The sequence below is a fragment of the Macaca fascicularis genome, chromosome 2 (assembly GCF_037993035.2).
Source record: "Macaca fascicularis isolate 582-1 chromosome 2, T2T-MFA8v1.1".
Classification (NCBI taxonomy): Eukaryota; Metazoa; Chordata; class Mammalia; order Primates; family Cercopithecidae; genus Macaca; species Macaca fascicularis.
The window spans coordinates 174655709-174672315 of NC_088376.1; the positions used below are offsets into that span (position 1 = coordinate 174655709).

Below are 16607 nucleotides of genomic sequence, written 5' to 3' on the forward strand. Positions count from 1 at the left end.
TTTACTATCTGATTCTTTACAGAAAATGTTTGCAGAACGCTACCTGGTACTTTGGAGCACTGCATGCCTGAACCCATCTTCAAACTTAAACCAGCTTCCCTGAACAATTGACACATTATTAATAGATAAGGGGAAGAATAGTTTACATTCTTAAGCAAACAACAGAACCACATGATTTAATAACATGGTTTTTTTTTCACATTTTAGATTTATAAAATCAAACTTTCTAGGGTGTAGATTTTACACATTAAATAAAACTTACAAGAAATGGAATTGATATATTTATCCCTAGGAACACAACAGTTGCTCACAGGATCATTCAATAAACATTTGCTGAATACCCATTATGAGTGGAGCTAACACCTGACTTTTCTTTTAGGTGTTTTTTAAAGCTGGGTTTCTGGGTCAACTGGAAGCAATGAGAGATGAGAGACTATCTAAAGTCTTCACATTGTTCCAAGCCAGAGCACAGGGCAAACTGATGCGAATCAAATTCCAGAAGATTCTGGAAGAAAGGTATTGTATGCCCACCCTGCACCCCCACTGCTAGGGTAATAGTGTGCCTTAACCAGTGCAACTAATCTCATTGTCTTATAGTAGGTCAAGAGCTGCCTTCTCTGGTTAGGCTGGGTCTTAAACATTTTTAAATCATAATATAACAAAAAGACAGAGTGCAAAGGGCTTTTATTGCTCTATTCAACCAAGTATAGGCATAATTCAGATATTTCTTGCCATGCTTTCAGGCTTCCCTTTGAGAGAGATTTTTATATTCTGAGAAGTCTGGATCTCCGAGAGTGGTGCGACTCACAATTTATATCAGAAGCAGACCTGAAAGGTTTGCATATATCCCACAGCCACCTCTGTGGGGAAGTATGCTTCAAAGACCGAGGTGTTCTGACCCCTTTGTTACGTCCCGTGGGTCAGAAACTGTGGCTCTTGTTGACATGTAATCATAACTTTCTTACTTTATTTCAGACAGGTTCACTAGGGACATTTATCACCATGCTTGTACATTCTTAGGCATTGGTTTTGTCTGTTGTTTAATAGAATCATGGAAAGCAAGCTAGCAAAATCTCCAAACAAAGGGACTGTGAGCAAGGGATGCTGAAGTTGTATTTATTTTTCCCTTAGCATATATTGTCTTCTGAAGAGAGGTCTACAGATCTTGGTGTAACTTGTTTAATTGACAATTTGTTAATTCTATTTTTTCCCAAGAGAAAATGGTTATTACATGGTGATGTCAAAGATAATAGAGAGATGACTCTTAAGGGTCTTCTGTGACTCTCATATAGTGGTCAGTGTGGTATGGGAGTTTGGGGGTCAGGAAACATGGCTTCTAGGACCAGTTGTGTAAACTTGGGTAAGATTCTTAATTTCTCTATAGTTTACTTTCTTAATGTCTGAAGTGAAACCTCTATGATCCATTCTCTCTAAATTGTGACTTAAAAATTACTTTGAAAGATCTCAAGCAAATAAAAAATACAAAAAATACTGTAATACATACTCATGGAGTCATCATGAAGGCATTTCAATTCTTAACATTATTAATTTTTTATTTTTGTAGAAACAGGGTCTCCCTATGTTGCCCAGGCTGGTCTCGAACTCCTGGGTTCAACAGTCCTCTTGCCTCAGCCTCCCAAAGTGCTGAGATTACAGGCATGGGCCATGGCACCCAGCCAACTCTTAACATTTTTTTTCTGTAATTGCTAACAACATTTTAAAAAATTAACATACATAGTTGAAGCCCCCATATAGTTCTGCTGTAATCCAAGTCTTACCTTTTCCTTTTCAGACCCTGAGTTTGTGTCTCTCATTCCATGTTTTATATATGTCATATAAAAGTATGTTTTCATACCTTTGCTTACTCGATATGCAGATATCCTTAAAATGTGACATGATTTTACATGTGCTTAGTCTTCATGTAAATAATATTTTGTATATATTGTCCTGAAGTTTGTCTTTTATATTCAGTATTATTCTTTGAAATATATCGATGTTAATGAATCTAGGGCTAGCTTATTGATTTTAACTGCTGTATAGTATTCCATTATATGAATATATCATAATTTATTTATCCATTTTCCAGCTAATATAAATTTGTTATTTCTTTTTTTTTTTTTTGGCCAGTAACTTCTGCAGTGACATTTTTGTAAATGTCTCCCCATTCGTATATATAAGAGTTTATTGAGGACATCATTACTCAAAATACTCCATTTTCTGATAACAGTTTGTGGATAGCAGCTGGTCTGAGGCACACACTTTGAGTGTCGCTTCTCTAGGGCATGAATTAATAATAGGTTTTAGGTCACACACAACTTCAACTTTGCAAGATGTTGCCAAATTGCTTTCTAATATGCCATATTCTCCACCAGCAATGTATGAGAGTCCCGTTGTCCCATGTTCTCACTCACTTGTGGTATATCAGCCTTTAGAAACTTTTGCCAAATGTCTTCATATTTCTGACTTTGGGGAAAGCTATCATTTCCCTTTAAAGAATGATGTTCAGTGTAGTTTTTTTTGTTTTGTTTTGTTTTGTTTTTGTAGAAATTACTTATTGTACGAAGGACATTCCTTCTATTTTATTTTGTTAAGCATTTTTATCAGGAAATTATTTAATCATTTATCTGCATCTATTGAAACAATCACATGGTTTTTCTGAATTAATCTATAAATGTGTGGAAATATATTAACAGATTTTTTAAAAAGTTAAACTTACTTTGGTTAAGAAATATTTTCATACATTGATGGGTTTGATTGTAATATCATCATGAGATTTTTCATCAATATGCATGAATAAGATTGGCCTATAATTTTCATCTGCTGTGTTATCTGAATTTGAATCAAGGTTATCCTAACCTCATAAACAGTTGAAGAATGTTTTCTCTCTTCAAAACATGAACCAGTTTATAACTGGTCTTTGACTCTTTGGTAGGCATTGCCAATAAAATAATCTGGATCTGGTGGTTCTTTTGTGATAGGTCTTACAATTTTGATTCAATTTATTTATTGGTTACATGTCTAATGAGATATTTTCTTCTTGAATTAGTGCAGGGAAGCTTTCTTTTATTGAAAAAGAAATTTTACATTTCTTTTGAATTTTTCAATTTGATCGATTTATTTTATTTTATTTTATTTTTTATTTTATTTATTTTATTTTTTGAGACAGACTCTCTCTCTATCACCCAGGCTGGAGGGCAGTGGCATGATATTAGGTCACTGCAACCTCCGCCTCCCTGGTTCAAGTGATTCTTGTGCCTCAGCCTCTTGAGTAGCTGGGATTAAAGGCTGTGTCTTCACACCTGGCTAAATGTTGTATTTTTAGTAGAGATAAGGTTTCACCATTTTGACCAGGCTGGTCTCAAACTCTTGGCTTCAAGTTAACTGCCTGCCTTGGCCACCCAAAGTGTTGGGATTACAGGCATGAGCCACTGTACCTGGCCTTATTATTTTTAAATCTCTACTGTATCTATATTATATTCCTAGAGCATAATCCTAAATTATTTATATTTCTAGAGTATTATCATTCCTAGTATTGTTTTCTTGTGCCTTCTTTCCTTTTTCTTGACCATTCATGCCACATCTTTATTTAGTCTATTTAATAAACCACTTAAACTTTTTTTCTAGATCATTAATTTCTGATCTTACCTTTATTCTTTTTTTTCTTCTACTTTGTGTTTATTCTTTTTCCTTTTTCCAACTTTATTCAGTTACCATTGACAAAAATTGGATATATGGTGTATAATCTGATGTTTTGATATATGTAGGTATTATGAAATGATTACCACAATCAAACTGATTAATCCTCACCTTATGAAGTTATCTTTTGTGTGTGGTGAGAGCATTTAAGGTCTACTCTCTTAGCAAATTTCCAGTATACAACACAGAATTAGTAACTATGGTTACCATACTGTATATTAGATCTTCAGAACTTACTCATCCTGCGTAACTGAAACGTTGTGTCCTTTGAGCAACATCTCCTCATTTTCCCTATGGCCTGGCTGCTGGTAACCACCATTCCACCCTCTACTTCCGTGAGTTTGACTTTTTTAATATCCCACATATAAGTGAGATCATACCATATTTGTCTTTGTGTGCCTGGCTTATTATACTTAGCCATCTAATGTCCTCTAGATTAACCCATGTTGTCAAAAATGACAATGTTTTCCTTTTTAAGGTTGAATAATATTTCATTATATATTTATGCCACACTTTATTTATTTGTCAATGAACACTTAGGTTGATTCCATATCTTGGCTATTGTGAATAATAGTACAATGAACATGATAGTACAGATATGTCTTCAAAATTCAAATTTCATTAGTATTTTAAGATTGATAGATCCTATGGTAGTTCCATTTTTAATGTTTTGAGGAGCCTTCGTACTGTTTTTCTTAATGGCTGTACCAATTTACATTCCCATCAACAGTGTACAAGGGTTCCCTTTCCCCACATACTTGCCAACCCTTATCTTTTGTCTTTATTAATAGCCATTCTAACAGGTGTGAGGTGACATCTCATTGTGGTTTTGATTTGTATTTCCCTGATAATTAGTGATGTTGAATATTTTTGCATATACTGTTGGCCATTTGTAGTCTTTTGAGAAATGTCTATCAGGTCATTGCTGATTTTTAATGGGGTTGTTTTCATGCTATACAGTTGAATTCCTCATATATTTTGAATATACCCCTTTATTGCATGTATAGTTTGCAGATATTTTCCCCCATTCCATAGGTTGTCTTCTCCTTTTTGATAGTTTCTTTTGCTGTGCAAAAGCTTTTTAGTTTGATGTAATCCCATTGTCTATTTTTGCTTGTGTTGCCTTTGATTTTGGGGTCACATTAAAAAGAATCATTGGCAATTTATTGACCAATGTCAATAAACTTTTTCTCCAAGTGTTCTTCTGGTAATTTTACAGTTTCAGATCTTAAATTTAAGTCTTTAGTTCCTTTTGAGTTCATATTTGTATATGGTGTGAAATGAGGATCCACTTATTCTTCTGCATGTGGATATCTAATTTACTAACACCATTTATTGAAAAGACTGTCCTTTCCATACTGTGTGTTTTTGGCAACTTTATTGAAGAACAATTAACCATAAATGCATAGATTGATTTATGGGTTCTCCGATCTGTTCCATTGGACTATATGTTTGTTTTTATGCCAATACTTTGCTGTTTTCTTTGCTATAGTTTGTAGCGTATTTTGAAATTAGGTAATGTGATTCTTCCAGCTTTGTTTCTATTGTTTTGGCTATTTGAGGTCTTTTGTGGTTCCATATAAATTTTAGGAATTTTTTCCTAGTTCTGTAAAAAACACCATTGGAATTTTGAAAGGGTTTACATTGAATCTGTAGATAACTTTGGGGACTATGGACTTTTAACCAAAAATATCCTGTGTTCTTCCAATTCATGAACACAAGATATTTTTGCATTTGTTTGTGTCTTCAATTTCTTTTTTCAATGTTTTATAGTTTTCAACGTGCAGATCTTTTACCTCCTTGGTAAGTTTTATTCCTATCTATTTTATTTTATTTTATTTTTTGATGCTATTATGAATTGACTTCTTTTTTGGATAGTCCATTGTTAGTATATAGAAATGTTACCAATTTTTTGTGTTTTTTTAATCCTGCAAGTTTACAAATGTATTAATTCTATTTTTTGGTGGTTTTTAGTGTTTTCTATATGAGATAGTTTAACTTCTTTGTTTCTAATTTGAATGGCTTTTGTTTCCTCTTTTTGCTGATTACTCTGGTTAGGACTTTCAGTACTATATCGAAAAAAACTATTGAGAGTGAGCATTCTTGTCTTGTTCCTGACCTTAGAGGAAAAGCTTTCAGTTTTCAGTTTTTCACCATTAAGTATGATGTTAGCTGTGGGCTTGTCATATATGGCCTTTATTATGTTGAGGTACCTTCCTTCTATAGCTACATTGTTGAGAATTTTTATGATGGATGAATGAATGGATGTTAAATCTTGTCAAATATAAAGATATTTATATCATCTTGATGAATTGACCCATTTATCATTATGTAATAGCTTTCTTTATCTCTTGTTACAGTTTTTGACTTATATATATTTTATCTGATGTAACTATAGCTGCTCCTGCTCTTTTTCAATTTCCATTTGCGTGGAATATCTTTTTCCATTTCTCACTTTCAACCTGTGTATGTTCTCAAAGCTAAAGTGTGTCTCTTGTTGGCAGCATATAGTTGGGTTTGGTTTTTCTATTCATTTGGCCACTCTGTCTTTTGATTGGCAAACTTATTTCATTTATATTTAAAGTAATTGTTAATAGATACAGACTTACTACTGCCATTTTCTTAATTGTTTTATGACTTTTTAAAAAATTGTTTGTTTCTTTCTGTCTTCCTTTGTGATGTGATAATATTTTGTAATGCTAGGTATTTATTCCTTTCTCTTTATCTTCTGTATGTTTACTAGAAGTTTTTTCTTTGTGGTTACCATGGGGCTTACATAAAACATCTTGTAGTTACATGTTTATCTTAAGCTGACAAACCTCTTATTTTTAAGCTGGCAATAGTTTAACTTCAACTACATATAAAAACTCTTCATTTTAACTTATCTTGTCCCCACATTTTATGTTACTTATGTCACAATTTAATATTTTTTAATATTGTATATCTATTAATCCATTATTGTAGCTACAGTTATTTTAAATAATTTTGTACATTAACTAATATTAGAGTAAAAGGTGATTTATGCACCATTATTACAGTATTATTCTGAATGTGACTATGTTCTTGTCTTTTCAGTGAGTTTCACACTTTTATATATATTTGTGTGGTTAGTTAGCATCCTTTTGTTTCAACTTGAAGAACACCCTTTAGCATTTCTTGTAAGGCAAGTAGTGATGATAAACTCCCACAGTTTTTATTTGTGTGGCAGTCTTTATCTCTCCATTTCTGAAAGGCAGCCTTGCTGGATACAGTATTTCTGGTTGGTGGTTTTTAGTTTTTGTTTTCTTTCAGCACTTTGATTCTATCATACCACTGTCTTCTGGTCTGCAAGGTTTTGCTGAGAAATCTGCTCATAGTCTCAGGAGTGTTTCATTATATGTGACAAGTTACTTTTGTTTTGCTGCATTTGAAACTCTTTGACTTTTGAGAATTTCATTATAATGTGCATTGGTGAAGATCTCTTTGTATTTGATCTACTTGAGGTTCTTTGGGCTTAATGAATCTAGTTGTTCGTTTTCCTCTCCAGATTTAAAAGCTTTCTGTCATTGTTTCTTTAAATAAGCTTTCTGTTTCTTTCTCTTTCTGTGCTCCTTCTGTGACTCCCATAATGTATATATTGGTAAGCTAGACGATATCCTATAAGTGCTGTAGGCATTCTCCATTCTTTTCATTTGTTTTTCCTTTTTGTTCCTCTAAATGAGTAATTTCAAACGACCTGTCTTTGAGCTTACTGATTCTTCCCCCTGATTGCATTTATACTTTCCATGGAATTTTTCAGTCCAGTCATTGTGTTTTTCAATTCCAGAATTTCTATGTGGTTCTTTTTTATGGTTTTTATTTCCTTGTTGAAATTCTCCTTTTGTTCATGTATTATTTTTCTCACTTTGTTTAGTTGTTCTCTTGTAGCTCACTAAACTTTTTTTTAAGATCATTGTTTTGAATTCTTTGTCAGCAATTCATAGATCTCCATTTAGGGTGGGTTTCTAGGTGGTTTGTTTCATTCTTTTTATTCTGTTTTGTGTTCCTGATTCTTCATGATTATTATAGCTTTGCATAAGTGTCTGTACATTTGAAGAAACAGTAGTCCCCCTCCTCCATATTTATGTACTGGCTTTGACTGGGCAAGATCTTCACCAGACATCTTGGCTAGAGATTTTAGGCCTTCGTCCCTCACTGCTCCAGCTGTTCAGTTTGTTTGTGTATTTGTTTCAGAAACCTGTAATTTCTTGCTTTCTCCAGTGTCTGATTTTGTTACTTTGTAGATCTCCATTTCTTTAGGGGTGGTTATTGGTGTTTTGTTTTGTTCCTTTGGTGGTGTCATATTTTTTTGATTATTCATGATCCTTGTGGCCTTACATTAGTGTTTGTGCATTTGAAGTAGTACATCTTTTAGTCTTTATAGGCTGGTTTCAACAGGAAAACCTCTTCAGCAGTAAGCTTGGTCAGAGATTCTGGGCAGCCCAGCTGGCAGTGTCCACTGGTAGGATTGCTGCTGGAGTCTTGGGGCATGATGGCTTGGTGGCAGTTTCAGTGCACATTCAGGCCCAATTCCTGGGTCCATGAAGATTAGCTTGGAGGCTGTATACACTAGATCTTGGATCCACATGGGCAAGCCTTGGTGTCTAAGTCCATGGTAGTGGACTTAGTGAGGGTATGTCTGGATCCTGGGGCCATGAAAGTCAGTCTGTGGTTAGGATCTACTGGAACACCCTTATTGACTGGGTCCATGGGGATAGTTCTGGGGCCTGGGTCTGTGGGGACTAGACTGATTATCGGGATGGTCCTGGAGTCTGGGTCATTGGGGGTAGGCTTGCAGTCTGGGGCTACATGTCTGGACTGGCACTGGGGCAAGCCTGGAACCTGAGGTTATAGGGCCATCCTGGAGTCTGGAGCTGTGGGGGTTTGTTCTTTTCTCAATTCACTAGTTTTTTTCCCCCAGTGTTTCTAATAACCTGCTTAATTTTTCCACTGAGTATTTGATTTCAACTGCTATATTTTTTAGTTTTAGACATTTTATTTGGTCTTATTTCAAATCTGTATGTCCTTTTATCAGAGTGGTTCATTGTTTCTAAAGTTCTTTCCTTTTTACCTTTGACAATAATTTTTTTTTTTTTTTTGAGACGGAGTCTTGCTCTGACGCACAGGCTGGAGTATAGTGCTATGATCTCGGCTCGCTGCAAGCTCTGCCTCCCAGGTTCATACCATTCTCCTGCCTCAGCCTCTCTGAGTAGCTGGGACTACAGGTGCCTGTCACCACGCCTGGCTAATTTTTTATAATTTTAGTAGAGATGGGGTTTCACCGTGGTCTCATTCTCCTGACCTTGTGATCCACCCGCCTCGGCCTCCCAAAGTGCTGTGATTACAAGTGTGAGCCACTGAGCCTGGTCAATAATTTTTAACATAATTATTTGATAGTCTCCATCAGATAGTACAATTATCTGAAAATCTTGGGGGTTTCATCAAACTTTTTATTATATGTGCTCAACTTAATTTTCCTATATGTGTTTTGTAACTTTGGATTTTAACCCCTTCAGGGTGCCTTATGTAGGAGAACTTCTGGTGTTTGGGTTTAAGGTGTTTTTTTTTTCAATGTGATTTTGCATTTTCCTACTCCAAGGGTTGAAAAGGTATTTATTATCAGAGTAAAAAAATCATTGTGCTAATTTCTTGGATATTTTTGTACCATTCAGGTAGTATAATTTAAACCTTAAATAATTCAGTGGTACTGGATCATTAAAAAAAATCTGAAGTAGAATTTGTCTTCACTCACACCAAATCAGATGTACTTTAATTTGATATCTCTCTTTGCTGGTAGGTGAATTTTTCAGTCCTCCTTTTTATTAAGGGTAAGATTCTTTGGAGGTTTGTGCCTTGCCTTTTTATCCATGTGAATATGAAAATACAGACTCTTACATTACCAAGACTTCTTTCCTCCTTCCGTAAAGATGGCCAAGCTATGCATGCATTCACTTACTGCTCAAGTTTTTGGTGCCTTCTATATGTCTTACTCTCTTTAGGTTCAGCTCTCATTCAAAGGATGTTTGTGATGGGAACATTTTTAGGATATCTAGTCCATAATACTGCTAACCCCAGATACCCCTTGGAGAGTTTTTGCCAGAATCAAGTGAAAGTCCAGATATAAAAGTGCTTTGAAGACTAATAAGAATTTTTTATGACTCCTAAAAAGATGTGTTTATTGAGGATTTTAATTTGGGAACTAATTTTCCTTTAGTCGGGGCTAACTTGCTTTTCTTTTTTCTCTCTTGATTTAGGGATGCACTCATTTTGATACAATGGAACATAAGAGCTTTCATGGCTGTGAAGAACTGGGCCTGGATGAGGCTCTTCTTCAAGATCAAGCCTCTTGTTAAATCTTCAGAAAGAGGAGAAGAAATAGCTGGACTGAAGGAAGAGTGTGCACAATTACAGAAAGCCTTGGAGAAATCAGAGTTTCAGAGGGAGGAACTGAAAGCAAAGCAAGTATCCCTCACTCAGGAAAAAAATGACCTGATTCTTCAGCTTCAGGCTGTGAGTAGCCACACCATTTGTTCTTTAAATCAAGTTTTTAATTAGACTTCCTTGTTAATCAGGCAGTGTTGACACGGAAGAAAAAAAAATAGATGCATGTGCTTTTCAGATACCAAAGGATTTTATAAAACCAAAGACAATGAAAACAAGGAGATACCCTGTTTCATAGTGAAGTGATTTCATTGGCAAGATGTCTTTTAAAAAGGGACAAATTATCAGATGGATTTTTACTGTATAATAGCACATGATGGAGGCCGGGAAGCTCTGGATCTTAATTTAAAGTTTGTATGTAGCCCATGACCCATTAGCAAATCAGCAGACAGGATTTTAGTAGGTCCCAAGAAAAGCTTGACTGAGATCTTCAGGAATGTTGCAGTGTGCTTCTAGTCAGATATCCTGATTTTGGTCTCCCTACTTCCCCTTCCTGGGTCCAAATCAACATTACTAATGAGTTGAGTTTTTAAAACAGTTCTTAACCTTGACTTTGTATCAAAGTCATTTGTGAAACATTAAAAAAATAAAATAAGGATGCCTAGACTCCACTCTCAGATATTTTGATTAAGCAGACTCTGTGTAGGTCCAAATAATCTCTATGGGTGACACTGATATCCAGTCCAGATTAAGAACCATTGTCTTTAAAAAAGCATCATGTCGCTTCCCGGGTGAGCAACCCTCAGATCATATAATATGTACATTTTTAGACTCCAAACCCCTGGTTTTGGTATTCAAGCCTCTGTCTACAGTATGATGCTAATGTGTCATTACTCACTGTCTTTCATGTTACTCCTCCCTAGCCACCTGGACTACTGTGATCCCAAAACAGCCCAAAGGGCCAGGATGAAATTTTAACCACCTTTATAATACTTTCCTCTCTACTTAGCACAGTGTTAAGTTGAAAAATTCTGTGTTCAAATATAATTTTTCTTGCTTTTTAAATAAGAAACAACAGTTTTTCTTATTTTTAAACTTTACCAAAAACAGAGAAAATTTAGTACTTTCAGACTGACACAAGTTATTCTTTTATTGTTATTACTCTTTAATATTTTGAAGCTGTATTATCTACCAGCATGCCAAGAGGCTGTATTTTATGTAAGACTTTACACCCAAACCCGCATTTCTGATACATATTTAACATAGCAGTGATTCTACAACTTCAGTGTATACCAGTCTTACCTGGTGTGCTTGTTAAAAATACAAATTCCTGGGCCCCATTTCAAAGCTACTGTAAGAACTGTAAGAATCAGAATTTGTAAAATATTTTGGCTTAGGGAAAAGGTAACTTTGGTTGACACCGGGCCTCCCAGTTTCTATCATTCTTCCTACTGATGGAAAGTAGCCAGTGCTACCTGGGTTGATGCAGGAGATAGAAATGGACCCAGCTTGTGTAGGGCATGGTAGACAAAAGCTACCATGTCAAAGTAGCAAAGTAGCTACCATGACAAAGGTGCATGTCAAAGATCATCATGGGGAGCATGGGAAACACATGGAAGCAAACTCCAGAGCAAACCCAAGAAGGCTGAGATGAGTTCAGATTGTAACTGTGATAAAGAAGTTGACAGAGCTATCATTATATATTATTATATATAATATCTATTTTAAGATTATTTGTTTTAAGGGAGAAAGCTAAACACAAAATAATCCAAAAAAAAAAAAGAAGTATTTTGAAATCCTTCTTTGCTTAGTCAAAATTCCACTAGAACTGAGTGACCTCGTTCCAATTAACATTGTGATTACGTCAGAAAGCTGCCACTGGGGAAGGAATCTTCCTACTGCTAAACTGCCACACCATTGCTCAGTCAGCCCCCAAATCCTGCTGTCATGTTTAATGAAGAGATCAATGATGGTCGATTGGACTGTCCTCTTTGTTCAGTGGTGGTGACAGGTCTTGTATACAGGCTGAATGGAATGCAGCAAAAACTGTTCTGCTTGTCAATCTGGGGTGAACTAAGATAAAGTGTCCCCATTATTTCCCATACGTTGGAAGCTTCTCCGATTTGCATTCACCATTCCTAAATGTCCTGATACTCCTTTTTAATTTAGCCCCTGTTTTGGGATTTTCAGTGAAGTTGTACATTTATTATTCCATACCTCTCTCCATCTGTGCCTCTTTGAGCCCCGTTTGCTGGGTAGGCAGCCATTCTCCAGCCAGGAGCTACTCAGAGGCCAATAGCCTGGATTTTTATCTCTCCCCAGTCTCCCACTCTTGATCTGATTAGCAGACACAAGCTAAGTGAGGCAAATGGATTATTAATACATTGCCCAAACTGGCATGTTGTGAAGGATGGATGAGGTCTAGAGATGGAAGATGAAAATGTATGTAAAGTTATATTACAGCAAGACCAACAACAATAAAGAGCTTGCTTATGAAGAAGAGGTTTTATTCAGCCTCTAAAGAAGACAAGTTAGAGAGGTTTAAAGTTATGAAAGGTGCTCTGTAGTAAAAACCCCCTTTACTTTTTACTTGACCCATAACACACTTTTTACTTGACCCATAACACAGGAACAATGGGTCACCCAGTAAGAGCTGGAGGCAGTGCCTGTGCAAGGATAAAGGAAAGAGTACTATATGCTCTTTGTGTAACTTTGTACTATCAGAATCATTGAGGCAAAAATTTTAGTTCAAAATAACAGTGAAATCTAGTTAGTGACTTGCAACTTATGAATTCTAAATTTAGCCTATGAATTTAAAAAACATATAACTCAGCTCAATTTATTAGAAGAGATGTATATTAAACATGTACATCCGTGCACTTGTAATAGTTATAGTGCAATATTCTGAGGGAACTCTGCTTTCTTAAAAGATGATTTTTTGAGCAGTTATCTACCTCAAACTCTGTGCCCGCATGGATGTTTCCAGAAGCTGTGGTTTAAGCAGCACACCACTGATTTTTGGAGGCACGCTAGCTCCTTTAGGCCACCAGGATTCTATTAAGTGCTTTAGAAGAGGTAATCTAATCTACTGAATTGGCCTGAGAGATCGAAAGCACCTCCAAACACAAGCAACTTCTCCACTTCTCAGTGATCTGATCAGGGACCTGGGAATATTATTGCAGCTGTTTAGGAAAGGTAGGTGAAAGTGCTGGGCAGAGGGCAGGCAATTATCTCTTTGCTATGTGTTAAGCAGCATTTTCGCCTAGCTGATAAATTACTTCCAGCTGTTGGCAACAATTTTCTCCTCATCATGGCAGGAGCAAGAGACACTGGCAAATGTTGAAGAGCAGTGCGAGTGGCTGATTAAATCCAAGATCCAGCTGGAGGCCAGAGTAAAAGAGCTGTCGGAGAGGGTGGAGGAAGAAGAGGAGATAAATTCTGAGCTGACTGCCAGGGGGCGGAAACTCGAAGATGAATGTTCGGAGTTGAAGAAAGAAATCGATGACTTGGAAACAATGTTGGTGAAGTCAGAGAAGGAGAAACGTACTACAGAGCACAAGGTACTTTTTCCATAATGTTAGTTTAGAAGGCCTAGCAGCCAGAATTCCACTCTCAAATCAGGTTTTGGTATCTGACTTGTTCTATTTAAGTTAATTAACACAGTGGCCTGCAACTTTGCAGCATTGAGAGTCAGAACTGGCACAAAATATAGGGTCTGATAAACTATGCTCTCCCAATTCAGATTTCCAGTTTGAACTTATGGAACCTTATTTAACTTCCCAAATGAAACATTTTCATTTGTTCCAATCCTATTGCATCTGAACTCTATAATAGAGTAAAATGGTTTCATGGGGCCTGTAAGAACCCCTTTTTTTTTTTTTGGAAGGAGAATGAGCATGATATGGTTTGCTAAAAGATAATTTGGGATGTGCCTGAGTCCCCAGCTGTGTCATTGATTTGGAGTTTGACCTTGAAGATGTCACTTTAATTCTAGTTAAGGACTTTCGTGTTTTGTTTGTTTTGGCTGAGAGTTTGTTTGAGGGTTTTAACTTGCGCATCTGTGTGTAGATTGAGGACAGTGAGGAGTCTGCATCAAGCCTCTGATACAGTCTCCAAAGTGACACCGTAATTTTGTCAGGCTATTAAATAGCACTCTTATTTTTATTGATTCCCTTTCATAAAAAGCACATGGGCCTGATACAGTCAACTTCCACGTTTGCATGTTTTATCAGCTGGAACCCTTCTTTAACTGCCACTTTCTTGGGATACTGAGGCACAACACGATCGGTACATGCCATGACTCCTCAAAAGAAATCGCAATTGCTTTTAGTGTTGTTACTGTTATATAATAATGTGAATTAAATTGGCCATCCAATTTAGTTCATATTAATAATGTTAAATAATTATGAATAATGTTAATTATTTACTCATATTAATGTTTAAACAGAATACTCCATTTCCTGACCATGACAGATAACAGATCATTTTTGTGGGAGAAAAACTAGATTTAGCTTTAGAAAGTGTATCAGGAACTTGGCTAAATACAGCTCTTTATGACACTGGATACCTCATGCGTTGTTCTGGACGACAAAAGGAGATGACCCTCAGTGTTATGCCCAACTTTCCAGCAGTGGCTTTAATGAAGCTGTCATCTTCTTCCCACAGGTCAAGAACCTGACTGAGGAAGTAGAGTTTCTAAATGAGGATATCAGCAAACTTAACAGAGCAGCCAAAGTTGTGCAGGAGGCCCATCAGCAGACCCTAGATGACCTGCACATGGAGGAGGAGAAGCTCAGCAGCCTGAGCAAAGCAAATCTGAAGCTGGAACAGCAAGTTGTTGGGGTCAGTAACAGTGTATCTGGTTAGTTAGCTATCTGTCTACATATATACATATCTCCAGTTTTTAATTCATTAATTTATCTTGACAGTTTCAAGAAAACCTAGTAGCATAGTTTTCCTGATTATTCAGAATAAAAGGGTTATTTTTTTATACACAAAACCACGACAGTATAAGAGAGGTCTCTGCATATAATCTATCAGTTTTTAAATGCAAATTTCATTCAACCCTGGATGATAGTAAAAGAGCATTAAGATGCATGGTAAAGGGTTATCACTCTAGGTGACTGGCTTTCCCCATATCTCCCACGGAACCTGGTGTTTTGTGCTACAGATATGCTGGTACTTTATTTGACACTGGTGTTGAAGGATTCGTTTTAAAGGCCGTGTGTGTTTCCAGTGGTGTGCTGAGATTTATTTATGGTTGAAAGATACGTGAGGCACAAGCTGTGTTCTACCTACACTATTGGAAATTACTTTTAAGATTCTAGAGATGATGCCCTTGTTTTGCTTCTAAATGCCCTGTGAAATAAAACTGTTTCACACCGCACACCGGTTTCAATGTGTGGGTTCATAATTCTTCCTTTTTCCCACCCCAGCTGACATAGTGTATGCTATGCATTTATGCTCACAGTAGTCCCCACTTTTATAAAGTGTAGCCTTTATAAAATTGTTGACAAGGGTGGTTAGGTTTTTTTTTTTTCCTTGTCTGCTGCTCTTTCTTCCTGCCTCTATATAAGTTTCTTCTATTACTTATTCGTTGTGTTACATTTCTTCCTATTTCCACTAATTACATATCTCACAAAGCCTCAGCATAAGGATTTTTGGGTGTTTATATATGTGCATGTATATGCACATCACACACACCTGCCCACACCCACACACCCACACATTTATTCTCTCCTGGTGTCTTAGTCCATTCAGGCTGCTATAATAAAATACCATAAACTGGGTGGCAAATAAATAGCAGTTTATTTCCTACAGTTCTGGAGACTGGGAAGTCTGCAATCAAAGTACCAGCAGACTTGGTGTCTAGTGAGAACACATTTCCTGGTTTATGGAGGGTGACTTCTCCTTGTGTCCTCACATGGCAGAAGGAACAAGGAAGCTCTCCAGGTTCTCTTTTATAAGGACTCATTCCATTCTTGGAGGCTCCACCTTCATGCCCTCATCACTTCCTAAAGGGCCCACCTCCCAACACCATTGCACTGGGGATTAGGATTTCAACATATGAATTTGGCGGGGACATAGACTTTCAGTCCACAGAACTCAGTGTTCATCTACTTTCTGATTTTTACATATATCCTTTCCAGAATTTCTCCCTCCCTCCCAATTTTAATTTCATCTCTTTGGCTGGTTACAGAGCATATCTTCCATTGTTTTAAAGTAAACGTATCAATAAATAAAAAGCCATATTGTGACTGTTATCTAGCTTCCTGGAAAATTAACCTCTATATAATTCCTGGCAATACTAATCCATACAAAACTGGAATGTTCTGATGGAGGACATTTAGTGAGGAACCAGAATATGACATGATGTTATGAACTAGAAGAGGGTAGCAAGGTGGTGACAGGGCTTAAAAATCATGCCATGTGAGAATGTGTTTGAATGGGCCAGTGATGCCTAGGGTTATTCCAAATTATTAAGGATGATCATGCGGAAACTGATTTGCTTG

At 36.4% G+C, this 16607-nt stretch overlaps 1 protein-coding gene across 1 annotated transcript in view; it reads left to right on the top strand.

The window, feature by feature from the left end:
* The window catches only part of MYH15 (myosin heavy chain 15), a 128891-nt gene that overhangs the window by 56335 nt on the left and 55949 nt on the right, over positions 1 to 16607 (top strand). Inside the window, exons 21-24 of the mRNA XM_065539230.2 lie at positions 380 to 516; positions 9969 to 10224; positions 13413 to 13655; positions 14761 to 14937. Coding sequence (XP_065395302.1) covers positions 380 to 516; positions 9969 to 10224; positions 13413 to 13655; positions 14761 to 14937 — 813 coding nt within the window. The remainder of the gene's footprint in view (positions 1 to 379; positions 517 to 9968; positions 10225 to 13412; positions 13656 to 14760; positions 14938 to 16607) is intronic.